The sequence below is a fragment of the Tupaia chinensis genome, unplaced genomic scaffold (assembly GCF_000334495.1).
Source record: "Tupaia chinensis unplaced genomic scaffold, TupChi_1.0 Scaffold143602_1, whole genome shotgun sequence".
In the NCBI taxonomy this organism is placed as follows: Eukaryota; Metazoa; Chordata; class Mammalia; order Scandentia; family Tupaiidae; genus Tupaia; species Tupaia belangeri.
Genome location: NW_006203448.1, coordinates 1,117,493 through 1,144,570, shown reverse-complemented (window position 1 = coordinate 1,144,570; position 27,078 = coordinate 1,117,493). Strand labels below are relative to the sequence as shown.

General features: G+C 48.2%; 1 protein-coding gene and 1 pseudogene across 5 annotated transcripts in view; one reads left to right on the top strand and one right to left on the bottom strand.

The window, feature by feature from the left end:
• Positions 1-585: 585 nt before the first annotated feature.
• Positions 586-27,078, bottom strand: part of TSC1 (TSC complex subunit 1) — a 67,876-nt gene continuing 41,383 nt past the window's right edge. For all 5 annotated transcript variants that reach the window (XM_006164307.2, XM_006164306.3, XM_006164308.3 and 2 more), the window contains 15 exons: positions 24,526-24,701; positions 23,669-23,781; positions 23,236-23,347; positions 22,818-22,936; positions 17,363-17,432; positions 16,594-16,698; positions 15,782-16,340; positions 13,467-13,510; positions 12,735-12,901; positions 11,746-11,928; positions 10,721-10,831; positions 9,958-10,080; positions 6,713-6,900; positions 6,467-6,628; positions 586-6,052 (listed from right to left, as the gene is read on the bottom strand). In XM_006164307.2, coding sequence (XP_006164369.1) covers positions 5,530-6,052; positions 6,467-6,628; positions 6,713-6,900; positions 9,958-10,080; positions 10,721-10,831; positions 11,746-11,928; positions 12,735-12,901; positions 13,467-13,510; positions 15,782-16,340; positions 16,594-16,698; positions 17,363-17,432; positions 22,818-22,936; positions 23,236-23,347; positions 23,669-23,781; positions 24,526-24,701 — 2,755 coding nt within the window. In that variant the 3' untranslated portion in view covers positions 586-5,529. The remainder of the gene's footprint in view (positions 6,053-6,466; positions 6,629-6,712; positions 6,901-9,957; positions 10,081-10,720; positions 10,832-11,745; positions 11,929-12,734; positions 12,902-13,466; positions 13,511-15,781; positions 16,341-16,593; positions 16,699-17,362; positions 17,433-22,817; positions 22,937-23,235; positions 23,348-23,668; positions 23,782-24,525; positions 24,702-27,078) is intronic.
• LOC102483060 (GTP-binding nuclear protein Ran pseudogene) lies at positions 17,877-18,505 on the top strand (annotated as a pseudogene).

Below are 27,078 nucleotides of genomic sequence, written 5' to 3'. Positions count from 1 at the left end.
AGACCTCCTCACCCACTGGCCCTTCACCACGTGTCCTAAGCCAAGAGAGCCTAAGCCAGGGTGGGTCTCAATCCACCATATGAAGGCCGTTTCCTGCCCTCATTCCAAATACCTAAAGGGCAGAGAAGTGGAGATAGGAGGGGCACACGACACACACTGCAAGGCCCAGGCCGGCAAGCTTGACAGTGATGGCACTCAGCGTGCCGTCCAACCCCGAAGGCTGCTGGCACCACACCAGGCTGGGCGGCACTGCAGACCTGGCAGGCTGCCGGCTTTGAGGGTGTCTCTGGTAGGGATGCCTCAAGGTGCCCCCACCCCTGCCACAGCATCCTCTCTGCCACCCTTTGGGGAGAACATGAATTTGTGGCAGATGAAAGTAGGATTTGTGACCATGCACAGATAACGAACCAGATGAAAAAGAAAAGTCTGACAAGACTAAAGCCAGAGTCCACTGTTGGTCAGCCTCCTCCTCCTCCAGCCACAGAGGTGACCAGTCCAGACCTGAAGGCTTTATGCCTTGGACTAGACCCTACCTTCTCTGTAAGGACCGCCCCCCCAACCAAGACCAGCACGATGACACGGGAGTAGTGCAAAACAATACATCTTTATTTGTTCACAGTTAAACACAAGCAACTGCCTTGACATTTTAGAACATTCTAAGAAGGACAGCAAACCCTTTTGATTCCAATTCCCATTCACTAGGATTGTACCATTCTCTCTCGCAGTTTGTATTTATGGCATCTGATGTGGATTGTTTGACATGCTTTTAAGGTCAAGGTGGGAAAGTTTAAACCTTTTGACAAAAGATGCTTTCTTCAATTTAACTAAAAGCAGTCAGTTTAAAAACAAAAACAAAAACAAAACCTTTCTCTGCTCTGAGGGGACCTTTCAAACCGCAAGTTAACCACATATGGTGCAGCCATGATTAAGTTATAAAACTGAGTTGCGTCTTAGAAAATCTGTTCCTCCATAATGTCTGTGGTCCATAGGAGTCTTCCGAAAGGTGATTGCTGATTCTCCCTAGTGCAAAGTGCCTGGCTGCGTCTGGGCTAAGCCAAAGTACTGGCTGCAGAGCAGCACCGGCCCTCCTGTCCAAACACTGGCTGATTGGGGGGTAGGGGGTCCCGGGCTCCCAAACTCTCAGGGTCTCCTCTAAAAGATCTTCTCCAATGGTTAAATCAGCCTACTTCTCCTGGAAGAGAGATGAGCTGGTGGCGCTGGGGAGGCAGGAGAGGGCTCCTCTGCCGTGAACAGCGAGGGGCGCAGGTGAGCAACTATCTCAGGCAGGCCCTCTTGCTGCTCCCCTGCCAGGTGGGCACATCTGAACTGCAGGACAGTGTGGGAAAGTAGGGAACACTGCTCCCGTGGGCACGTCGGAGTCACGGGTGGGGAAACGAGCCACAGGGGACAAGGGTCACAGCAGCAGCCTAGGGACAGTCTCCAACCTAAATTTGTTCTTTTACCTACAGAGAAAAAGCGTAATCATGCGCAATTACTCTGCAGCGATCCTGGGGGCAGGGGCCATTTGTCACAGACTGGTCGTAAACAGATACACGAACATCTCAGGCTGGACCCTGCCCAGCACTCACAGCAGGACCATTTTAAAGCTTGTGGCTTGGAGGGTGAGGAAGTGTGCCCGCCGGGGTCAGTGCACAGCAGCTTCCTCCCCGATGAGGCGCTCGGGGTGAGGCGGCCCCCAGGCTGCCTCCGAGCATCGGCAAAGGGTGGGCATTACTCCATCCCCACCACAGCCCGGACTGGACCGAGCCTTCGCTCTGCCAGACCCCCCTCCAGCCTGGGCACTTTCCTGGCCTCTCAATGCTCTCAGAGGAAGTGAGCATAGTCACGCGGCACCTTCGTTTGTCCTTAGTTCTTCCTTCCTGCCTTCACGTGGTGTGTTCTAGCACCTGGCAGGAATTTGCACTGGCTAGTCACTGTGCTCGGCTCTGCACAGAAACACACGCCGTCTCCTATCCTCACCTGGGGTCGGCACCTACGTGCTCCAGCTCGGAGACTCGCCATCCCCGTGACCCACTCACGTATCCTCTTCTGAGCAAATGCTACAGTTTGAGCTTTCTTGACAAAAACACCAGAACTACACACGCTGTGGCACAGGGGTACAGCCCAGGGTCTAGGGTTCAGGTCCCTGTTTCCTGCTTTTCCCATGGATATGCTGGCCCTTCTGGTCACAGCAGCGTGGAGGGCTAATTTTTCTAACTGCCAGCAGCTTCCAGGACCTTCTCCTGAGTTGTAATTGTCCACCTTCTAGAACCAGTGTGGACTCATCCCCCAAACCACATCACACAAATGCTGGCTCACGAGGTGGCTCACCTGTCACCTCTCCACTCACACAGCCTAGTGACAACCTTCCACAGCTTATCCCCCAAGGGTAGGCACTTTCTCTTCCTAAACAGTGTCGACAAACCTAGAGAGCTCCCCACCACCCACCCGCCTTATGCAGGTCCCACCAGGCACGCATTCCCAAGGATACCTATAAAGTTCTCCATCCAAGGAGTGGCCTTGCCCTCCTGCCTTGCGTTTCCATCAGCTCTTTATTCCATGACCGCGAGTTCTTCTGATCCCATAGTAACAATTTTTAAAGACTTTCTGGCAGAGCGTTATCAAAAGCTTTTTAAAAAGCTCTATCTGTGTGCTTATTTACCTGCAGTAGATCCAAAAACTCACTCTCTTTTAATCTTATTTCCTCTTCCCACCCCATAGCCCTCACCCCACATCAAGCCGCAGTGTCCCTGTTTGGACAGCGCTGCGTGGCACAAGCAGCAGCTCCAGTCTCGTGGGGGCCTACGCTGGCCCTGGTTGGTGCCAGATGGGAAGCTGAGTGGGGCACCCCCATGGTCAAACCGCTGAGAGGCAGGCATGCTTGCTCAGAGCGGTTTTGGACAGAGGCTATCCAAATCCCAACAAATAAATAAACGCCGAGCTGCTCAACCAGTCCTGAGCCAGGCTCTGCCCAGAGCACGCGCTCTGCACCCTTGCCCAGGCCTGAGCTGCTCTCAGGGGTCTTCTATCACTTTCCATGCTCCAAACTACCCACGGCTGGCCGGTGGCACGGAGTTAAGGTGCTGAACCCCACATGGCTGATCGCGCAGTTACGGTTCCAGACCTACTGGCTTTGAAAAACACACTGGGCGTGTGTCTGTGTGTGCCCCAAATCCCGGGAGGACTGTCATCCCCTGGGGGGTACTTTCTCACGATGCCTTTCTGTGTGTGTATCTCTCTGCGGTGAGCATGCACATCTGATAGCAACATTTTTTAAATAAATAAAATTATCCACTGTGGCACACTCAAGTGACCAGCTAACTCCCGGCAGGTTTATCGCTTTCAAAACAAAACCTTGTTATTGACTCTGGAGTTCTTTGCCACATAAAAGCACACATTTTTAGGCAGGACTCCAGTTTCCGGTCCCTAACATTAGGTGTCTCAAACCCATGGCCGCCTGGAGCGCAGAGGAACCTAAGCCTGGGTTCACCTGGGAGACGCCCAGGCTGGGGGAGCAGGCCGAGGCCCAGGCAGACACTGTCGGAGGCCTCCGGTCTGGGCCTCGTCTGTTTTACTGCCACTGCTGCCCTGTCCCCTGTGCATTCACAATCTGTCCACTTGAACATACTTTCCTTTTCTGGCTGGGCCTCCTCGCCTTTGCCAGTTACAGAGAACTGGGCTTTGGTTTCTATACCTGGTGCCTTTGTTCGGTGGCACAGATTTCGGGCTTGGAGAGGGGAAAAGTACCTGAAACAGGCTTCAACAGCTAATCTATAACACTTCTTTCCCTTTCTGCATTTGTTCATGTTCTCCTTTTCTAAAACTGAGCCAGGAAACTGGACATACTGGACTTTGGACGAAGCTGAACTAAACTTGTGGCGTCACCAATACTCCACATCCTGGCTGGGCTGAGAGCAGTTGGGGACATGCCCTCTTACAGGCTGGGAATCAGTCAGCCACACTCAGAAATCCTGCCCCAAACCAGCCCTGGAAGGACAGCCACTGGGACTGGAGCCTGACTATCTGGTTCCCTTCGGTTAGGGATGCTGGAGTATTTATTGCCACATTTAAATAAGAGAAAGACTTTTACCCTGCCTTGCTGAAAGCTTCCCCGTGCAGTGAGATTCCGTACCATAACAGCTTCTTTTTCCTCATGGCTAGGCCCTTTTATTCTTTTCAGTGGAAGAACAGACACAAGAAAACCAAGTTCACGAGCTCATCCCTGCCCTGTCTCTCGTGCCACAGCGAGGACACCAGGCAACAACTCTGAGGCTCCTAGCATTTATTTCAGGAGCATTTTCGAGTCTGCGGTCTCCACCACCAGCAGTGTTGTGACTGGTGTCACCTCTAGTGGGCACAGGCAGTCAGCCCCCAGCAACGGTCTCCTATACCCTGCTTTAAACTGCTCTGCCTTCACTAACAGGGAGTGTGGCAATGCCATGCTCCCCAGAGAGTAGCCCCTGGAAGGTGGGACTGGCATGGAAATGGCTGCTGCCTTTTTGTGGCCCAGAACACACTTCCGTGAGGCAGCCCTAACAGGAGTGACAGTCATGGGCAGGGAAGAAACTCTGGGCCTTCGAGCCTTTCTGCTGTAGCGACAGAATGAGAGGCTGAATATGAGCCTGGGAAGGCAGGTAGACCGGGCTTGCCCAGAGCTCAGCTAGATGGACACAGCCTAGAGGGGGAGCTGTCCTGCCAGCGCTCCTGCATGACTTCATCAAGGGGCGGCCCTTGCCTCCTGCAGAGAATGGTCCTACCACCTACACTCCCACCCATGGTCAGAAAGTACCAGCATTCAAGCAAACACCAAATAAATAAGAGGTAGAGGGGGGAGGACAGAACGCTCCTAGTGGGCAAGAGTGGTCTCCAGCACTCACCCCAGCTTTTGAGACAACCAGAGTCTGTTCACACAGAACATCCCAGGAAGCTTATCAGAACTGCTGAGAGACCACAAAGAATGAATAAACCATTGTTTTCCCCATCTGCTGCTTTAGGTGCTGAACTTCAGAACCGAAAAGCAGTGCAAAGTCTGATGTAAAAGCTTCCAAATAAAGGCAATCTACTTTGCAGGCCACATCATCCCTGAAGGGACAAAACCAGACTTACCTGCAATGCCACCAGCTACCTGGTCTAACCGAGAGCCCACTCAGTTATCTGAGCTTGAGGAAGGAGAAAGTGGCATGTTAGACTCAAAGATTCAATTTGGCCTCATATTGCACAGGATCAAAGGATGCAACCATTGTGGGGGAGAAAGAAAATACAGCTACCGAGGAATGCAGACTGGCCCTCGCTTGAGCACACACTGGGGGGTAAACGAGAGGTTTGGGGTGGGCTGAGGGGAAGGGTTAAGAGGAATTTCAATGTCAGATCCAGAAACCGTACTGCGTCCCGCCAGCTGCCAAAAGGACCTGCATCCCACTTCCACCACGTAAGCAAGCCACCCGGACCCTGGGCCAGGAGCACCCTCTGCCACGCTCAGCCCCGCTCCATGCTGACGATGTGTGAGTTAACACTGATTGACCCCCATGCTTAGCTGTGTTCAGGATGAGTCTCGTTGTAGTCCATGATACGGAGCTGTCCAACACTGTCCGGGTTCAGGGGAGATGGGAGCGGGCCATCCAGGTTCAGGGGAGTCTTGGCCTCCACATCCAAGTCTTTGCCCAGTTCTGTCTTTAAGGTCTCGGAAAGGCTACTGATGGTCATGCTGTCCTCGTCACACTGGCTCTCACTCTTGTTACGAAATAACTCTCGGGCCTTCATGCCCAGGAAGCTTTTTGAACTGGGAAGTGAGCCGACAGTCGTGGGGATGCTGGTGGCATGCTCTCCTGTGGTGGTTTCCCACCGACTGCTCAACGGGCCTGCCCTCTGGTGTGGGGGTTTCTCCGGGGTCGAGAGCTCGCTGCTGCTGCTGCTGCTGCCTCCACCTCCTCTACTGCCACCACTGCCCCGGGTGCTGCTGGGCTTGGGGGTCTTGGTCTCACCATTGTGGCCAGATGCCTCTTCGTTGTGCCCTACCATGGAATCCAAGCAGCCATCATTACAACAGTCAAGCCTGTAAGAAACCCAGGAGGAAAAAAGTGGTTGGTGACTAGCACATGCACAACTGGCAGGTGCAGAAGCACCCCGACACTCGCTCACTCTGGGGCTGAACTCCACTGGCCTGCTCTGACTCATGCAAGAGGCCTCGTCAGAAGAAGGGTAAGTCAGCATTATAGACACTGGATGGCGATCTCACACAGCAGCACCCCCAGTGACCACAGCGAGTGACTCATGGCCAGGTTAAAAGGAGCATGAGAAGATCGCTGGGCCATCCAGGAGAGGACAGTGAGGGCGCTCTGAAACAGAGCGGGCCACGGGCACAGCCCCAGTTGAACAGCTGCAGCTGCCTCTGGCACCGGGTGCAAAGTGTCTGACTCTGTCAGTGGCCGCCTAATCTCAGGCCACTGGTGCAACTCTCGGTGCCTACCTTTCTTCGGCTGCCTCAGCTGCTTCTGTTTTCTCCTCTTCAAGTTTCTTCAGGAGGCCATCTTTCTCCAGCCTGCCATATAGGTCTAAGATCTCCAACTCGAACACCTGAGTGATCCTCTTCTGAGCCTCATACCTACTCTCTGCAGCCTGCAGCTGTCCTCTGAAAGACAGACCAGCCCAGATGTGGAGAGTTCCACTCAACAAAGAACACACGGCTGCCAAAACCTTCCCCGATGAGAGTTACCTTGCCTGGAGCTTGACATCCTCTAAATACTTCTTCTGTTCCAAAAGGAGGTGGTCTTTCTTGGCCAGATGAGATTCCAGTTCCAAAATCCGCTTCTGGGAGGTATCAAGCCTCTGATTCTGCTGGAGAACATGGCTTCTGTTTTTTTCTAGTTCTTTTCGATATGCAGCTTTCATCATTTCTACTTCCTTTAAAAAAGAAATCTAAGTTAGTACTTTATACTTTTTTTGAAATCTACCCTTAAGGAACATTTGAAACATGAATTTTCCATAAAAACAAGCATAGCAGGCCCAGCCTCTGTGGCACAGCTGGAAGCCACATGACAACAGTGGGGTAAGTGCCCTGCCCAGTCAGGCTGGACACATACCACACACATGGAAACACACTCCCGCAGGACTAGGGAAAGGGTTGGGGCGTGATCAAGTCCTGTGGAAGGTACCCTCTCTCGAGGGCACATGTACATGCTCCATCATGAGAAATAAAAATAACAGCGTATTTAAAGAGCAAAACATGGTAAACAGTTCCATCTAATGCTGAGGAAACAATCATAAATAAAGCTGTACTGGACATTTCTAAGTTTTTAGGAATGCTAAGTATCAGTGAAAAAAAAGACGACCACGAAGATGTTTGAGCATAACATTCACACAGCGGAACTCCGGCTCTGCGTCCTTCTCCACTCTCTCTAACATGAGCTGGGGTAGAGCTAGGGACATGGCCCGAATGGGGCAGGGCGTTCGAGCACAGCCGCGTCTGTCCACGGGCCAGCAGGTTGGCATGCTCACATACCCAAGCAGGTACACACTGACGCTCAGAGAACGTGGGGAGGGGACTTTCCGACAAGCACGTGCTGCAGTTACGTTTGCTATTTACTGTGGTAAAATGTATGTGACATACAATCTGCCACATGTTTAAGGCTTTGGGTTTGTTTTACAGATAAGGACCTCACTATGCTAGGATCCTCCTCTCTCAGCTTCCTGAGTAGCTGGGAATCGAAACCCTGGCCTCTCGTGTGCTCTCGCCTGCCTGCTACCGTGGCTGGGCTGCCGTATGTGTGCCCCTCGCCTTTATGAAAGAGGAGGAGGAGAGGGAGACAAAGACGGGTCTGCTTTCTGAGAGGCCCATGCCGTCGCAATCAGCTAGGATTACAGGTACACACAACCATGTCATGAATGCTCAGGGAACCACACCTGGCCCTCCATGGCTTCCCACCTCGCAAGTGGTGGTGATATCTGCATACCCCAGAACTGAGCCCATTTGTTTTGTTTTAAAGACAGTAAGCCACAGGAACAAAGCGATGAGCTTTCATGAAGATGCCCAAAGCATCCTCAGTGTAGAGTGGACAGCCCGAAGCCCAGAACTGGGCCTCAGCTAACATGGCTTTCCAGCTGCAGACAGAGGCTCCAGACTTCAGCACGCGTTAGGTCCACCCATCTCCCTCCGTCACAAATGATGGTATTCATTTCTGGATATTCAGGCGAGGTACAGAACCAGAAATGTGCATGCGCTCGCTAACCCTCACAACCGCCCTATGGGAGCTTCGCCAAGACCCCCAACTCTCAGATCTATGCCTCTCCTCCTCCCCCTTCCCTAGACTGCAAGAGTAACCCTAGCTCCAGGTCCAAGGGGCAATGCAACAACTAGGCTAGGGGTGGGGAGATGACAGTCCTGGGCAGCAAGAGAGCCGGGTAGTGCGGTAGAGTCCTGGGGAGTTCCCTTGCCAAGAGAGACCTAAGAAGGAGACGCTCTCCCCTGGGACAGCCTTGTCTGCCACACCACCTGCACCTGTGGTGCACACTTGGCAACTGCGAGCACAGCGAGCCAGAGGACAAGGTGACAAATGAGGCAGGCAGTGCAGACACGTAGAAAGGGCCTGCTCCTCCCACCTGAAACTCGCTGCCTCCTGACTTCCTGTCAGTGAAAGAAAGTAAGCGCCTACTGTTTAGCCACTTCCATTTGTCTTGTTGCTTACAACGGAAGGCACCCTGACTGTGAGCCAGTATCACCACCCCATTTTGGGCAGGTGGCTGCTCAAGGTGACAAAGAGAAAGGGGCCCTAAACAGCAGACCACAGCACAAAGGGGGCAACAGCACTTCCCTCGGGAGACGTTACGAATATCTTGGCGAGCTTTGTTAGGGTCCTCAGCCCTGAGGTTTGTCTCCCCCTGCTTTTCCCAAAGTCATTATACCTCCAAAATATGTGGTAGCCGGTATCACAAAGTCCCACAGTTGGCATCCTTCTAAACGGAGTCTGAGAATCGGACAGCTGAGAAACAAGCAGGAACTTGAAAATTATATATCTGCAGCTCTAAGATTCCACGTTTGGCCAAAAGAGACGCTTTATAAAGCAGACACCCAAGAAACCCTAGGAGGCAGGCGCCAGTGGGGGGCAGGGGGGCAGCAACAGGACACACCTGAGCACCTGCTACCGGACGTCTGCTCCCAGTTGGTTCCCCACGTAACCCAAGGCTATTTATACAGTGCCATAAAACCACTGCCTCAGCGCTACCGCTACCGGTGAGGCACTAATTAACATGAGATTGCCCTAATGCCAGCCTTGTGGCCAGGCCTTAACTACTCTGCAGAAATTAAATTCAGCATGAGAGGGAACCAGCAGTTAGCGTAATGGCTATGTCGCTGGACTCCCATGTAGTCAACCGCGGTTCGCGTCCTGGACCCAGTGGCTTAAAACTCATGCCGGGCGCATGTGCGTGTGTGCCCAAGATCCCAAGAGGAGAATGGAGGAGAAGGGATTGTGGCATGGCCGTTCCCCCTGGGGGGTGATTTCTTGCTTTCTGTCTCTGTCTCTGTCTGTCTGGCGAGCACACGCGCCCTATAGCGAAAATCTCTCCAAAAAAAAAAAAAAAAAATCAGCATGAGAAGGAAGGAAAACTGATGTGTACCCCAGTAAATACCCAAAGTCCTAAGAGGTCCATGAAGCAGGACTGGCTCCCTATTTGCAGGGAGAGGGCAACATCTGTATCAGCCCTGTCTACCAGTCACCATCAGGAGCTCCCATGGGTACCTGCCTCCACTTCAAACCAACCACCAAGGGGGGACCGAGCTCACAGGATGGCTGGGAAGTACTTGGACAGCTGGGCCAGGGACAGTGGGGAGTGGACACCTGGACCCAACTCTCTATTTTAGGAAATGAGCCATAAAGCCATTCTGCTTGATGTGCCACAGACAGGCTGCCAAGGCCCCCAGGGCTTTCTCGCCGGAGGTCTGGCCCCCAAGCCCCAGCATACCTTCGTGGTGTCCGAGTGCTTGTTCTGAAGTTGCTCCAAATACAGCTCGTTGACCTCCCCGAGAACCAACAGCTGCCTGTTCAAGAACTCCATCTGCTGCTGGACTGACTCGCTATTGGAGAGCTAGCCAAAACAGACAAGCAAGCAAAGTGAGAAAAGTGCAACGCGGAAGTCGTAAATGGCCCTGAGCAGAGGCCAGCAAGAACACGGCCGCCCCACATGGGGCAGGCACACCCCATGGTCTCAGATTCCCTGCAGAAAACCTGGCATGGAGGGGCACACAAGGCCAGCGACGGAAGAAGCGCACTTTGAAATCGTGCTGTGCAAAGGGAAGCAGTGTCCACACGCTGCCTCAGCAGTGCCCGTGCACAGGACTGGGGAAGACAGGCAGGTACACGGCCACCGGAGTGGGGACGGAAGGCCCAGGAGGAGAGAGAGTACAGTGAATCCCCAAAAGGGGGGAATCCAGCACCAGGCCTGAATGAACATTTCACATTCAGGTATAAGAAAGAGTGGCGGACGGCCTAGGCACTGCCTGGTCATGTCACAGGGCATCTGGCAGCACGCCAGCCCTGCCCACCAGGAGCCAGTAGTAGCAGCACTGTGCACCTAAGACGTCTCCAGGTGCTGCCAGATGTCCCTGGGAGTGAGGAGGTGTGGGGACGGGCAGAGTCACTGTTGGACACCCCTCACGTGGACACCCCGTCTGAGGGAAGAAGGTGGGCAGGCAGTGTGGGCACAGGCGCAGGCCTGCTCTGCTCACCTTCTGAGAAACCTGGCTGAGCAGCAGCTCGGTGTGGCACACCTTGTTGTTGGCCTTCTTCAGTTCCAGCCGCAGCTCGGCAATCATATTCCTGCAGTCCTCCAGCTTCGTCTGCCCAAAGAAACATAGACATGCAGCTGCAGCAGCACTGACAGGCCAGGCCATGGCCCGCCTGGGCGTGAGCACCTGCAGCGCGGGGAATGCCTACTGCCTGAACTCCATGTTCCTGGACCATCAAGCTGTGACTTCTTAGTTTTAAAGTGTTATGATTGATTTTAGAGTTCCTTAATGTCTAACAAAAGGGAAAAAAGACCCCAGATCTGCAGTTCCTGAACTGTATGCCTAAGGGCCCTGGGGCTACCCAGCAACTCTCTGGGATGCTACAGAGACAGTCTACATTCTCTGTCCTGAGGGAAACACAGCGACATCTGCCGGACAGCATGTGAACACTAGTAGCTAGAGGAGGCCGACAGTTCAGTGTTAGATGGGGCTGTGTGTCCAGGTGATGTCATGTCTTTGCAAAGCTGGGCTTCTGAAAACTGCTGTGATAAAAGCACCGCGAGAAAACCAACAGGAAACAGGAAATGCAGGTGTCAGTGTTCACAATGATTCCAAAGACTGAGATGCTGTGCAGTGCCCAACAGGGTGCAGTGTGGCATTAATAACCACAATTACTTAAAAATGAAATTAAACATTGTTAAATTTTATGTGTATTATTTTCAAATAGCTACCAAGCTGTTAGGACATACATACATACTAAGTTGTTTAGATCTCCTTAATAAGCAGAACTCTGGAATGTTTCTTTTGACTATGGACAGCCAGGAAAAAAATTAAAAGAGATACTAGGGGAGCTATGAACCCAGGAAGAGGGGGAGCCCCTTCCCTAAATCAGATTTCTCTGACATAAAATACAACTGCCACGCTTCAGAAAGAAATGCATCTATCTCGGTTAAACCGAACAAGGTGGAGATACCGTAAGAAGCGCTGTCCTCCTCCTCTGCATGCTCTGCCGTGTTCCACTATACCTGTAATTCCTGGCTCTGGTTGTAGAATTCTTCACGGTCGTGTTGCAGCTGTCTGATCTGGCTGTGGAGCTGGGTCACCACGGTGTCACGCTGCTCCTGGAGCTGACTGTACCTGGCCTGCTCTCTCTGCAGACTGACCTTCCAGATCTGGATGTCCTTCTCCTGTAACTTCAACTGGTCTTTCTAGCAGGGACCAGAAATGCTGTCAGTGGAGCTGCCTTCCCACCCGGGCAGTGCTCAAGTCTAACGCATGTCATCTACATGGTCCTAAGCTAACCCTGGGACCGTAACTACAAACCCAGAATCCCTACTGTGTGTATTTGGCTTTAGGTCACGGTTTTCCAAATTTCACATGAGCAGATGAATCATAATTTGCTTAAAGAACGTGTCTTGGGAGTCAGCTTGTTTCCAATACTTTCTAAGTCCTAACCACTAACACCGGAATAAGACTGCTAACATACGACAATAATTACATTCAATAAAGTGATGAAATTTACTGAATGCAGTGACACCGAGCACGTGCTCACTGACGTCATTTCCATTAACTACCCCGCCTTCCACAGTAGGTGCTGCTATGACTGTCTCCATCTTACAAAAGGTTCCTCTTCGAAGGCAACAACTGGTAAAGGCAAGAATCATACTTCGGGTTTGGCTGGCTTCACAGCCACTAGAACACACACACACACCCTTAAACTTCATGCTATGAAACGGCTTTAGGGGAGCTGGCTTCACATTTGGAAACATTACCTTTGGACCACTTTATCCCTATAGCCGGTTACAAGCACAAACACATACATGAAGTCACTTGTCCTGTGGTTCTGAGAGCCATTCACCTGCACCCTACCTCAGATACCAGGCACCCTACCTGAACCATAGCAGGGGCAGGGGTGGAACAAAGGCTTCTGACCTCACCTAGCTGCTGCTCTTTGCAAGTTAGCACACGGACCCCAAACCAACCAGACTGCGCCCACCCCGCCCACCATCCTCACCATGGCAGCATTGTGCTCTTCCAGGGCCGCGGCCTTGATCACCCTGCGGAGGAGCCGCCTATTCCGGACAGCGTGCTGCTGCCGCTTAAAACGCTCGTACAGTAACTGGTTGTGCAGTAAAAGCAACTGGTCTCGGAGGGTGCGGATCTCATCTGAAGGAGGAGAGCCTGATTTTAAAGCAGAGAGGGGGTGACAGATTGGCTTCTAAATCACCTTCAGCCAAGCCCCGTCCCACAAGCTGTCAGTGTAAGAAGCACCATCTATCATACTCGCTCTGCGAGGACCACCAGTCCCTGCACGGTGAACCTGGGAAAGACACCTACCACCTCACCTTGTACCACGGGGCAGCTCTTTGAGGGCGCTGTCCCTTTCATCCTCGGACCTGACTCATCTGTACCTACTCCAGTATCCCTCTCTCTCTCTTAAGGCCCTCCCCTCCTTCACGGCTGTGTCCTCTCCCATCAAGACCTCCAGCACCATTCACTGCACGTGGGTCTTTCCCCAGGAGGCCTGGTGTGAAGTCTGCACTTTTTGCACTCCTACTCTCAAGCACACGGTACTTTCAACTTTTCAAAAATAGGAAATGCTGACTTTGCCACACTTGAGATGCTTTAGCTGCTGCAGCAGCCCAGCGGGAGCTGTCACCTATAGGTACCTCCTTCAAGGCCAGAAAAGGCAACGGGCAAGCAGGAACCATGGGGGCTGGATTTGGAGCTACAGTGACAACTTTACCTCCAAAGTGGGTCCAGTCCACAGACTTGCTGGGTAAAGATAGCCTAGGAAGAAAGTGAGTAACAGAGTTACTGATCTCGCCTAGAAAACACTCGCTGGGACTTCTAACTGCAGCAAGATTACATCACTCCTTCCTGGCCATAATCTTCAATGGCATAAATCATTTTCAAACTGAAAGTCCTCCTGGGGTCAGAGGAGGAGCCTTGCTGTGGGTGGAAGGGGTAGGCACCCCTGTGTGTGACCACATGTCCAGAATGGGACAGCCCTACACTGAGCTCATGTCACTCACTCTGTGGCCTGTTTCTGAGTTTGCTCTCCAAAGAGGCTGGGAGGCCAAACACAGTTGCTTTCACCCCTCTGTGGAAATATGCCTAGCACAGCTCTGTTCAGTCAGCTACTGTTACCGTCCTTTTGGCCCAAACCGCCATCTTCTAGTAATTCACCAAAGTGACGAACACAAAGGGAACGAGGAGAGGCACCCGATACATGTGCTCTAGGCCTTTTAGAAAACATGGAGTTGTTCCTTTGGCAACATACATGTGAATCTACAAGAAAGGTGATATTGTAGACATTAAGGGAATGGGTACTGTTCAAAAAGGAATACCCCACAAATGTTACCATGGCCAAACTGAAGAGTCTACAATGTCACCCAGCATGCTGTTGGCATTGTTGCAAAAAAAAAAAAAAAAAAAGTGAAGGGCAAGAATCTTGCCGAGAGAATGAGTATGCATATTGAGCATATTAAGCATTCTAAGAGCAGAGACAGCTTCCTAAAACATGTGAAGGAAAATGACAAGAAAAAGAAGGAAGCCAAAGAGAAAGGTACTTGGGTTCAACTGAAGCACTAGCCTGCTCCACCCAGAGAAGACACTTTGTGAGAACCAAAGGAGAAGAGCCTGAGCTACTGGAACCTATTCCCTGTAAAATTATGGCATGACGGGTGTTAAAAATAAACTCATCTATGGTGTATAAAATTATGGCATGACAGGTGTTAAAAATAAACTAATCTATGGTGTATAAAAAAAGAAAAGAAAAAAAAAAAAGAAGAAGCTATTGTTACTCAAGTTTAAGGAAAAAGTAGGTCGTTTATTTACTTTATTTACCTCCTGAGCCTATTACACCAAATCTCACTTCAAAAGAGGAAGTTTAAATATTGCAATCCCTGTCAAATTCCACCCTGGGCTACTACACAGAAGCTAAATAAAATCAAGCACCCCCCAGAACCTGAGGAGGAACAGTAGGTGAGTCAAACGCTGGACGCTTCCCTTCCCTTTCCCTGAATGCCCTTGGCAAGGGAATATAAGAAAGTCGAAGAGTGTCTCAGATTTCTTTCTAAGAAAGTCTGTGTGTCTCTGGGGATGGGGGCCACCTGACCTTTCATAAAATGCTGAAGAATTTATCTTCCACTTAAAGAACTATGTTACTGAAATAGAAAATAGTAATTTCTTACTAGATGGGGGAAACATTATGACAGACATTCTTACGTTCTTTCAAATACCGGAAGTTCATTTTTCTTTTTAATTTGTCAGAGGGTACATGCCCTTGCTGGAGATAAAGAGAGAGAAAAAGAAAAGGGAAAAGCACATCCTGGGGGCATGGTTGCACCGTGACCCCTCCTCCTCCACTTCTCCTGTCGAGGTTTTGAGTATGCATGCACATCTACCTACCATTTTTTTCAAGTCACCAGGTCCAGACACAAACCATGTGGTTGGCCACGTGGGATCCAGTTCCCTTAACCACCAGGCCATGGGATAGCACCTTAACTTCACTTTTAACCTCCAATTTTCAGAGTCCAAAAGAGAAGTAAGAATTTGAGTGTCTTCAGAGTGGCAGGAAACAGCCTACATTTGGGGGGCCAGCAGGTGGAGTGGTGGTTAAGGCAATGGACTCCCATGTGGCCATGGTTTGAGTCCCAGACCCAGTGATTTGAAACTCAAGCATTATGTGTGTGCATGTGTGCCCCAAATCCCAAGAGGACAATGGAGGAGAGGGACTGCATTGCGGCCTTTCTCATTAGGGAGAGGGGATGATTTTTCACTTTTCCTCTCTCTGTCTCCCTCTAGTGAACACACATGCCCTATGACAAAAACCTATAAACATTTTTTTTAAAAAGACTTATTCTGAAATGACCACGAGGGGATTATCCCAACTTTATGTGCATTTATGAGCCTACAAATGTCCACATAGATGAAAAGGCAGCAGATGAGAAGGACGTCTGACAAAACGGAGGCCCTACCTCTGGGGAGAGTGTGGAGCGACTGTCCCCACCCTTACGCTGTCTGTACTTCCACACCGAGCAGAGCCTGACCCCTTACTTGCTGAGCTCCTTGCTGTGTGCGTCTGCTCCCTGCTGTACCAGTCTGTCCAGTACTTCCATCGGGGAGGTGGAAGGCACGTAGTCTTCCTCCACGCTTCCTTTCACTTTCCTTAACAGTTCCTTGGTCTTCTCGCTGACAAAATGATGGGCAGTCTTTGGCAATGCCACCTCAAAAAGATGATCGTAGGGGGGAGGCTGACCACTTCCGAAGCCTACTCCCCTCTGAGGTGGAATTTTACAAGGGCTGGGAGTGAGGATACTGGTCTCCCGAGAAGTCTGGTGTCCCCTGTCCCTGGCAGGACTTTCATCAGCACCACCAGTGGGTGGGTGGATGGGGGTAAAGGCTTGCTTTGGTGTGTCAGGGCCGAGCTTGTCCAGGGAGGAGTGTAAAGGCTCAGGGTTCACGTTGGTGACCTGGACACCAGAGGCTGCTGAATGGGTCTTCCGCTGAGACCCTGGGAGACTGTCTCGGTAGAAGGGAGAGTCAAAGCCTCCTCGAGGACCCACTGGCTCGGCCTCCGCTGTAGTGATCTCAGACAGTTCTTTAGATATTGCCGCTGAAAAGGAGAAGAATGACAAGAGAAACCCCAGTAAACACTCAGTCTGGGGCTGCATGCTGCCACATGCTAGTGCCACCCAAGCAGGGGAATGCGGCACCCTTTACCCAGCAGAGGTCCTAGAACGTAACACCCACCCTTTCCCCACAGGAAGAACAATGAAGCAAGTCCACGAGGGTTGACACTAAAGCCCAGTTTATAAGCAGAACAAGGGTCAAGTTTTATCCTTTCACTGTAATCACAAGCATATTACCTTCTTCTTTATCTTTTTCAAGACTATCTTCTTCAGAGGCCAGATCACCTAAAAATGCTGGAAGGTCACTCAGAGGGACAGAACCTTTGCTGCCAGGTAGCTCTTCTAAAAAGAAACAATGACAACTCAAGTCAAAGAAATACACTGTAATCCCTGTCAGGATAAAAGTGCTTACACTGTAACAAACTCTGTAACAAACTCTGTAATCATTCCAGAACTGAACTGACTCTCTCCTGGGGCTAATACAAAAGGCAAGAGAGTGTAAGTAATCTAATTAAAGGTACCAAATATAACCCCACAAAACATAATTCTTAGGTCTTAATGTTCAAAGAACAGATAAAACCAACTGTGTAAGCTGACTAGCCCAAGATGGCTACAAGTAATTCGTGGCAAGCTTAAAAGCTCTTTTGATATGATTATTAGAGTGGCTTTTAGTATTTCCTACTTATTTTATTATTTCTAGGATGCAGTGTTTAGTGGCATTCCAGAATTTGTTTTCATTCAACATTTTTTTTAAAAAAATTCTTTATTTAATTTTACTTATTACTTTTGTTTCTAATTTCATCAGAGAGACAGAGAGCAAGAGAAAGGGAAAGTGAGAAAACAAGCCACCAGGTCCAGGACTCGAACCACAATTGGCCATGTTGGAGTCCAGTGCCTTAACCATCATGCCACCCACCAGCCCCCGTTTTCATTCAACTTTGCTTTTAAACAGATATGATCCAATTAGAAGAGATAAGCGAGGCCTAGGGTTACCCAGAGATTTTACCTAATCCTTTGTCGTTTGGAAGGTGTGGTTGCCGGTGTAGACATGGCCTTGTAGAATCTGTTCTCTCTTCCTGAAAAGGTAAGTACCATTTATGTCATGGGGCCAAACATGCTCTACGTATTCTCTAACATGCTATAAGGAGTTTAAAGGCTAACCCAGTAATTCCCAAACAATCTGATCTCTGAGAATCCTAAGAGTTTTCGTTTACATGTTTATATCTACTGATTGTTACTGGATTAGAAAATTAAAACTGAGAAACTAAAGCAGTATTTATTAACCCACTTAAAAATAACCACCCCATTAATATACTAATGTAAATAACGTACATCTTATAAAAAAAACTTTTTTTCCAAAACAAAAATAAATTCAGTGTAAAGAACAGAATTGTTTCCTATTTTTGCAATCTCTTTAATAGCTGGCTTAAGACAGCTAGTAGTCTCCGGCATTTGAATCGCGCTTCCGCCATCTTTCCAGCCTCAGTCAGATGGGCGCGGAGACCCTTCTGAAAGACGCCATGGATGCACAAGGAGAGCCCCAGGTCCAGTTCAAACTGGTGTTGGTCGGTGACGGTGGCACCGGGAAGACCACATTCGTGAAGCGGCACCTGACAGTACGTAGCCACGCTGGGTGTGGAGGTCCACCCGCCCGTCTTCCACAACAACAGAGGGCCCATCAAGTTCAACGTGTGGGGCACGGTGGCGAGAAGTTCGGCAGGCTGCGCAACGGCTACTACATCCGAGCCCAGTGTGCCACCATAATGTTCGATGTGACAACAAGGGTGACTAACAAGAATGTGCCTAACTGGCACAGAGATCTGGTCCTCGTGTGTGAGAACATCCCCACTATGCTGTGTGGCAACAAAGTGGACATCAAGGACAGGAAAGTGAAGGCAAAATTCATTGTCTTCTACCGAAAGAAGAACCTCCAGTACTATGATCTCTCTGCCAAGGGCAGCCACGGCTTTGAGAAGCCCTTCCTCTGGCTGCCAGGAAGCTCACTGGGGACCCCAGCTTGGAGTTCATCGCCATGTCCGCGCTCGCCCCGCCAGAGGTGGCCATGGATCCGGCCCGGGTCACACAGTATGAGCACAACCTGGAGGTTGCTCAGACAACCGCTCTCCCAGACGAGGATGATGACCTGTGAGATTGACGCTGGAGTCCCACGTCAGAAGCCTAGTTTTAGAGGCGACTGTCCTGTGACATCTGCAGTGCAGTGTGTATGCCACTTGTTACTAGCTTAGCAGAACATTTGCTTCATCTTTGGGATGCTGAAGGAGACGAATGGGCTTCGGAGTGAATGCAGCAGTTAAACAAAACCTTCATTTTTGGACCTTCATATTTAGCTATTTTGGAATGCAACTCTTTCCTTATTGAGTTTCAAATAGAAGACTGCTACCGTCACATCCCAATACTCAGTGGCGAAACCTTGTTTGTCATTCCCATTCCTTTCGTTTAGAGTCAGAATGAAGTTGTATTTCAAATATCTAAGCAGACACGCTCATCCCTTGTCTGTAAGCATCTAAGAGCCACGAAGAGAGAAACTTATGCCATGTCAACACTTAAATTGCCTTTGCTATTCTTAATTTGAAATCTATTAGGTAGTTCTTCCTTGTCTTTTTTAAATTTTTTTTTGGGGGGGGCTTTGAATCTTGTCACTCAAATCAAATGTGTCAGGTCAATAGGATATTCTGTTTCTTCGAGGTGTAAATGTCAGTGTAGTTAAGCTAAAATAATACCTGCTTCACATTCATCTTGGCTAAGTGTAGTGTCACCCGGAGGAGAGCTTGTTCAAAGTCTGTGATTTGTCGAGTTAAAAAATAAGTGGTTTGCACATATCATAGAGATACTTTAAGGATTATAGCTGCTTTTATTTTATAGCAAAGGTAACCATGTTTTAATGTAGAACTTCAAAAGTCAGATGAAACAACTGATGGCAGCTTGAGGGAAGTACTGCCTATTAAAAGATGAGTATAAATTCTGCACTTGCTCCTGTTTCAATGTTAGATGTACGATGTGAAGTTGATATTATGGAAGATGTTCATGCTTACTTACGGCTTTCAAATGTTCCCAAGCTTTAAAGATATCTTGAAGATTAAGGATTTAAGCTGGACACACTATATAGCTTTTGGTTTTCTATCAAAGTATGTTTGCAGACGGTACAAGTAAGGGAGACAAGAACACTAGGGGTACTGTGACAACGGGAAAGTGAAACGGGCCTCAACTGGGCTTGCGGAACTGTCAGATTAACCTATAATTAACTGCAGTGAATTAGGTTGCCTGAGGAGTTTGTTCCATCAGCTCTACTATAGCAGTTAGGAATCTCAGAAACGAGAGCTATTTTTCTTAAGCGTCACTTTAGTCCAATTTACCGAAGTTTTTTTTAGATGTGTGGCTCTCTTTAGAAGATTACTTTCCTACCTTGAAGGCAGGAAGGGTCACTTAAGTATATGGAAAAGTGAAACAGAAAGGGTGAAACAACTAAATTCAATGTAGCTACTATATAAACTGGCACCAATGCAGACCTGAGTCTTGGCTCTGTCCGAACCCAAACGGAATGGCCTGTGTAAAATGTGAAGTTTCTTCCCATGACTGGGATGAAACCTTTCAGATGTTTTAAGATGTACGTGTTGTGTGCAACCTTGGGTAGAAAACAAGTATGGTGTGGACATTCTGATCTTAACCTGTAACAGTCCAGCTGGAAGTTATCTGCTAACAAGGGTGGGAAAGATCTACAAGTCATTCATTGGAAGAAATAATTGTTGCAAAATATGTTGCTTCTACTTTGCCTGGAAAGAAAGAAAGAAAGAAAAAAAAGAAAAGAAAAGAAAAGAAAAGAAAAGAAAAGAAAAGAAAAGAAAAGAAAAGAAAAGAAAAGAAAAGAAAAGAAAAGAAAAGAAAGAAAAAAGAGAGAAAGACAGACGGCTAGCTGGGTCCTATCTGCCTCTACATACAGCCTGCTGCAATATGCTACTTAGCTACTAAAGAAAATCTGGGGCTCAAAGACAAGTGGCTCTGAAAAGCAGCATGTGTTAACAGACTTCCCAACTCATCAGGCTGGCCGTCTTCGTCTTTGCTGTTATACCCAAACGCGACAGGTGGCAGGTTCCTAAGAGGTGGTTACAGTGCTGGATCTGAAATCCCTAATGAACTGCTCATACTGTGTTAAGATCCATCGCTCTGCCTTGTGCTCTGAACATAGTTTTATGCACCGACATCCTATACTGAACACTTAGAAAATACTGGCCCTCTAAGTTATTCAATCTTCTAAATTTTGAAATACTTCATTATACAACAAAAGATTAACGAGCTTCCTAAAGCTTTTCAAACTTGTCATAAAAGTTCTGGGGAAGCTAGTAAGTCCTGCTGGCAGGTACAAATTTTTTTTTTTTTGGAGAGGTTTTTGCTATAGGGCACATGCACTTGCCAGAAAGACAGAGACAGAGAGACAGAAAGCACGAAAGCCCCCCTCGGGGGGATATCCACGCTGCAATCCTTTCTCCTCCATTCTCCTCTCAGGATCTTGGGTACGCACGCACACGCACCCGGCGTGAGTTTAAGCCACCGGGTCCAGGGTTTGAACTGCGGGTCAGCTACATGGGAGTTTAGCAACATAGCCATTACACTAACTGCTGGTTCCAGATGCAAATATTTTTTATTTTCTTTCTTTCTTTTTAATCTGCTAGAGGGCATATGCACTTACGAGAGAGAGAGAAAGAGAGAAGACCCACTGGGAGTTCGAGGATGCACGCACACACGCTCAGTGTTCTTTTCAAGCCGCCAGGGTTGGGATTCAAGCTGTGGTCAGCCATGTGAGATCTGACTCTCTATACACTGCTGCTTTCCTATTTAAAGAGGGATTTCTGCTATAGGGAGCGTGTTCCCACCAAAGAGACAGAGAGAGACAGAAAGCGAGAAATCATCCCCTAGGCGGGATGTCATGCAGCAATCCCTTGTCCTCCATTCTCCTCTCAGGATTTTGGGCATACTCGCACACATGCCTGATGTGAGTTTTAAGCTGTCAGGTCCAGGACCTGAACCGCAGTCAACTACATGAGCGCCTAGCAACTTAACCATAATGCCATCTGCTGGTCCCACCCCAAGCACAGCTCCTTATCTTTTTCCTTGTAACTACGGTAGAAAGATTTTTGTTTGTCTTTTCTTTTTTTTTTTTGGGGGGGGAGAGGTTTTTGCTATAAGGTGCATGTGCTTGCCAGAAAGAAAGAGACAAAAAGTGAGAAATCACCCCCTAGGAAGGGTGGTCATGCCACAATCCCTTCTCCTCTATTCTTCTCTCAGGACCTTGGGCATGTACGCACATGTGCCCAGTGTGAGTTTAAGCCACCGGGTCCGGGACTCGAACCATGGTAGAGTCCAGTGACATAGCCATTACGCCATCTGCTGGTCCCCATGCACAGCTCTGAAGTGTTGTGCTAGGGGGCCAGCCTGATACAAGTGTTTTAATATCCTAATTTTCACCTAAAAGTTGAATTTAATACTGATAACGAATATCATCAGTTGTTTATCTTGAATTGAAAGACTCAGTTTATCACTTAAGAAACCACCTAAGGGCGGCCCATGGCCTAACAGTTAAGGGAGCCAGATGTAACACAGCCGACTGTGATTCAAATCTCACCCTGGAGGCTTGAAAAACATGCTGGGGTGCATGCATGCCTGAAATCCCAACAGGATGGAGATGTGGAAAATAAGGGACTGTGGTGTGGCCCCATGCCTTCACGGGGGTACACTCTCTGCCACTTCCTATCTCTCTCTGGAGAGCAGGTGAGTCCTCTGGAAACTTAAAAAAGAAGAGAAAGAAAAGAAAAAGAGAAATTGCCTGCTAAATATCCAAGTCTGAATAACCAGTCTGCCAGTTACTTAGTCCGTCGGGTGAAAACAGAGCTCCTGAAGGTAAGCAGCAAGGCTAGCACTCAACCCCACTCTAACAAGGGCCTGGGGTTACCATCATGCTTAGGAATGCAGGAGGTATACTTTATGCATACTCCCATTTTGCCACAACAAAATTAGTAATTTCTAGTACTTACTACAGAACATTCATAAGAACATTACTATTACTTTTTGTAAACTGAACAAACCGTCCAGGAAGAATACAATGCCTACTAGGACAGCTTGGTGCCTGCTCTGAATAGGCAACAGTGCCCATTTGATCCACCACTGCTTTTGTACCACAGTGCAAATGCCACTGCAGAGGAGGGGCAGACGCAGGTTAGCCCTGCTATGAACACAGGTCTGACCTATCACACTCCGCACTCCGCCAAAGGGTTTCCGGACCCTCAGGGTAAGCAGATCGCACTTGGAGAGCTGCTGGTTAGTCTGTTTTCAACTGTGCTGGCCCACTGCATTTTAGGTCAGAATTCTGTCACAACTAGGCTTCACAAAGTGAGGTTTGCATGGGAATCCTTGTGCCCGAGCAGCGGGAGAGGTGAGCTGGCACGTACCTTCCTGGAGGGCGTGGCGATGGCCTGGGGCAGTGAAATGTGCACGTAGTCATCTGAATGGCAGACTGGGACTGGAGGGGGAGAGGTTGCTGGGGTTCCCAAAGGAGTTCCTTTTCCACCTGCTCATAGACAAGGGCAGAACAGCATCTGAACACTGAGCCCAATGAAGAAAACAACTTGCTCGCTTGTTTTCAGCCCAACTCTTACTCTCGACAGAGCTGCTACAGTAAAGCTTCTGGGGACCTAGATCTCTCTCTTCATTTTTTAGTTCACTTTCCATGTTCTAAAGCCCCAGAGTTCACATTAAGTTTCCAAACAGGTTTACTGTAAGTAACCCCTGAACTCACTAACAGATTTAAGCAACAGTTAAAAGGCAGGCCCAAATCAACCAATTGAATCCAACCTCAGACGTACATACCAGCTGTACCAAAGACTTTACTGTAGGGGTGTGATAAATCAGGTGGGACATTTCCAGGAGAAGTTGGAGGGGTGGTCATACCACAAACCATCGATGGGCTCCAGAGAGTAGCCTAGGAAGTTAATGAAGAACATCAACAGTGAAGACCAAGACACCCACGAGGTTTATTTCCAGGGCTGTTACATTTACAGTTGGCCTTTTCAGCTGGAGAAAGGTATCTCTTTAAAGGTTTATCAAGAGAACAGGTGCATTTTTGCAAGCCTACATGCCAAGATGAACCCACACAAGAGTAACGCTCTTTGCTAGCGTCACGAATACTTCATAGCAAGCCCTGAAATGAGCATGTGGAACTTCCCCACCACAGACTACGTCCTGACCAGGTCAGCTTCAGTGCTAGCAGAGGACAGAGGGCAGGCGCTATCAGACTCCGTACTTGTGGCGGCTCAGCTGCTAGCCGTGTAGAGGGGGAGCTCAGAGTCTGAGGTAGCTGCCCTGGCGCAGTTGACGTCAGCCGAGAGGTGGAGTACGGGGTAGAAGTAGCACTCCCTAGGAGGAAAGAGAAGAACACGGGGTGTTAGTGAGCTTTCGGAGAATTCTCAGCAAACCCACAGTCCTCCAGACTACTTGACAGTATTCCGTTCTCTACATGGTGGGTCTCTGAAAATTTGTGAAAAATACTTATGAAAAAACTGGATTTCAAATTTTTGTACCAAAATAAACTCTTAACTTCAATTTTTCCATGAACTTTTTGAAGTCCTTTGATACTTTACACATCTGAAAGACTTCCCAACACCCTTAGTAGCAAAGTAACTTTAAAGGTTCTCTAAATGCTCTTGGGAAATAAGAGTTCGGCAAGGTCTGACATCAGGCTAAGCCTTCCCGTGAAAAGGCACCTGGGCGGCACCACCAGCGAAAAGAGCCGCAGGTAAAGCCTTATTTTCACACAGACCAGTTCCCATGTGTCCAGACTCTGCTGCCCTGTCGGCGTTACAGCCCAGAGGGCTACACTCTCCATGTCTGAAAAGCAGGCAAGTGCTCTTACTCCCTACAAGTAAGACCCTTGAACCCATTTTACGTGTTAAGTGTTGGCAGCACATCTCCAAATCTGCCAATACACATTACAGGTGTTTAGAAACTCATTAGAAGAAAAACAAAGGCAAATTCAAATTTCAACTATCTGGGGGAAAGTTCTAGGAACTAAGTCTTACTCTAAGGAAAGAAAGTCAAACAAGATAATGTGATCCAGAGACAACGTTATAAAACAGATAAGTACCAAATTCACTTTTTTACCATAGCTATTCTGTGTGTCAGCATAAGGGCTGGCGGTGACATCAGCTGAACGATGAGGAAAGCGGGCCGAGATCTGATGAGACACAGAATAGCCATCTTCATACGAGGCTTCCGTAGGGTCCAGAGATATTTTGGCACACTCTATTACAACATCATGAGTTTCTAATCTCTTCCACCTGTAAAAGGCAATGGAAGTCGTCAAGACAGGTAAACTCTAATCTATACAATCAAATCAATTAAACACTTAAGACTGCCAACTCCGCACTGGCCACAGAGCCGTTCAGTTCAAAGAACGAAGCAGAACCACGTCAGCCCAAGTCTGAAACGGTCTCAGTGCATGCAGAACTAGCCATTTGTTCTACGAACCTACACTCTCCTATTTAAAATGCTTATATTAACAGAAACTAATTTGAAACAAAAATCCCATCAACAAAAGCCCAGGCACAGAGCAGCCACCAGGGGAAAATCTTTGGAACAAAGGTAATCAAAGAACAGGGAGACCTGGAAACTGCCGGGCAGGTGAGGCTGACACAAGGTTTCCTATCAAAGCCCGATTCTTTTTTTTTGAGAGTTTTTTTTGTTGTTGTTACAGGGCACCTGCTTGCCAGAAAGACAGAGAAACAGAAAGCGGGAAATCAAATCATCCCCTGGGGGTATGGCCATGCCACAATCCCTTCTCCTCCATTCTCCTCTCGGGATCTTGGACATGCACCTGGCATGAATTTAAGCCACTGGGTTCGGGACTCAAACCACAGTCGGCTACATGGGAGTCCAGCAACATAACCATTACGCCAACTGCTGATCCCTCAAAGCCTGATTCTAACCCATCCCTGGAACAGAAATACCACACAGAGGGGCAGGCAGGTGGTGTGGTGGTTAAGGACGCTGGACTCCCACATGGCCAACCGTGGTTCGAATCCCGGACCTGGCGACTTTCTCTCTCTCTCTCTCTCTCTCTCTCTGTCTCATCCACTCTGTCTCTCCCTGGTTGAATTAAAATAAATAAATAAAGTTAAATAATTTTTTAAAAGAAAAAAAAAAAAGAAAAGAAATACCACGCAGAAAAACTCAAACCAGAAGATGACTGTGTAGCTATTTTTCAAATTGTCTAAGGATTCCTGTTATGTAGGCCACAATTCCACTTTTAACAATTCACCCTACACATACATCAAGACATAGGACAGCATTCAGCACAGCACAGCCAGTAATGGGAAAAAAAAAAAAAAAAAGAAATATACCAAAGTCCAACCAAAGGGACAGATTCTACAGAAGAAATTTTGTTATACCACCATGAAAAAGCACACCTGGAACAGATCAGTGGTTACTAGGAGTGGGTAGAAGAGGCAGAGGAGACTGGTCCCGATGGGCATGACGGAACTTTTTAGGGCAATGAAAATATTCTTTATCATGAATGCAACTTTTGTTGAAAGTGAGCAAAACTATTTAACTATATGTAAATTAAACTACACTAAAATTTATTTTAAAAATCATGTTTTTTGGGTACCAACAGATGGCACAATGGTTACGTTGCTGGACTCTCACATAGTCGATTGTGGTTTGAGTCCCAGAACAGACCCAGTGGTTCAAATCTTATACTGGGCGCATGTATCTGTGCCCCAAATCCCAAGAGGAGAACGGAGGAGAGGGGATTGCAGCGAGGCCATATCCCCCAGGGGGTGATTTCTTGCTTTCTGTCTCTCTCTGTCTCTCTGGTAAGTACATGTATCCTGCAGCAAAAATCTCTTAAAAAAAAAAAAAAAAGTCATGCTTTCAAATATAAAATGACATAAAATGCTCAGAATATAATCTTAAAAGTAAAAGGGCTACAGAATTATTGAGACACTCCCACAACAGAGAGATCTGAATGCACTAAGTATTCAATTACAATGTTCTACAAAGGCCCTAACGATTCACAGAACACTTAAAATGTGAGTGCCTGCTCAAGTGTATTTTCTTCTACACAACATAACATTGCGATGTGTGTTTCTAAGTGTTGGTAACTCCCTCAGAGATTCTCATCTACTATTCCAAAGTTTACAGAGAACGGCGATGCTAAGGACACTGGGTTCATCCTAATAAAACATGTGATCCTACACAATTGTTGTGGAATGCTCATTAAACCTAGATGCTGAAAATGTGGTATTATGAGGGTATGGGGGGAAGGTAAGGCAGCTGCCCTTGGGGCTAGCCCCACAACTCTTCAGGGCAGCATCTCTGTTCACCACCCAGCTTCTCCCTGGCTGTGGTACGTGTGCTGTGGGGGTAGACTCCTCTTTAGGCATTCTCAACACAACTGGAAAATGAGTGCAAGAGTTAGAACACATATGTATATGTAAGAAGACTGATTTCAGAGAAGAAAATGAGTCAAAATACAGTGAGAATACTTTTAAATGTTTTATTTTAATCAAAGTAATACGTATGGATCTAGAATACATTTTCTTCTATTTACAATACTTTCTGGATTCTCTCTCTCTCTTTTTTTTTTTTTTTATAGCATCTGTTTTTTTAATATTTTTTATTTAAATTTTTTTTATATAGTCAATCAAATATCTC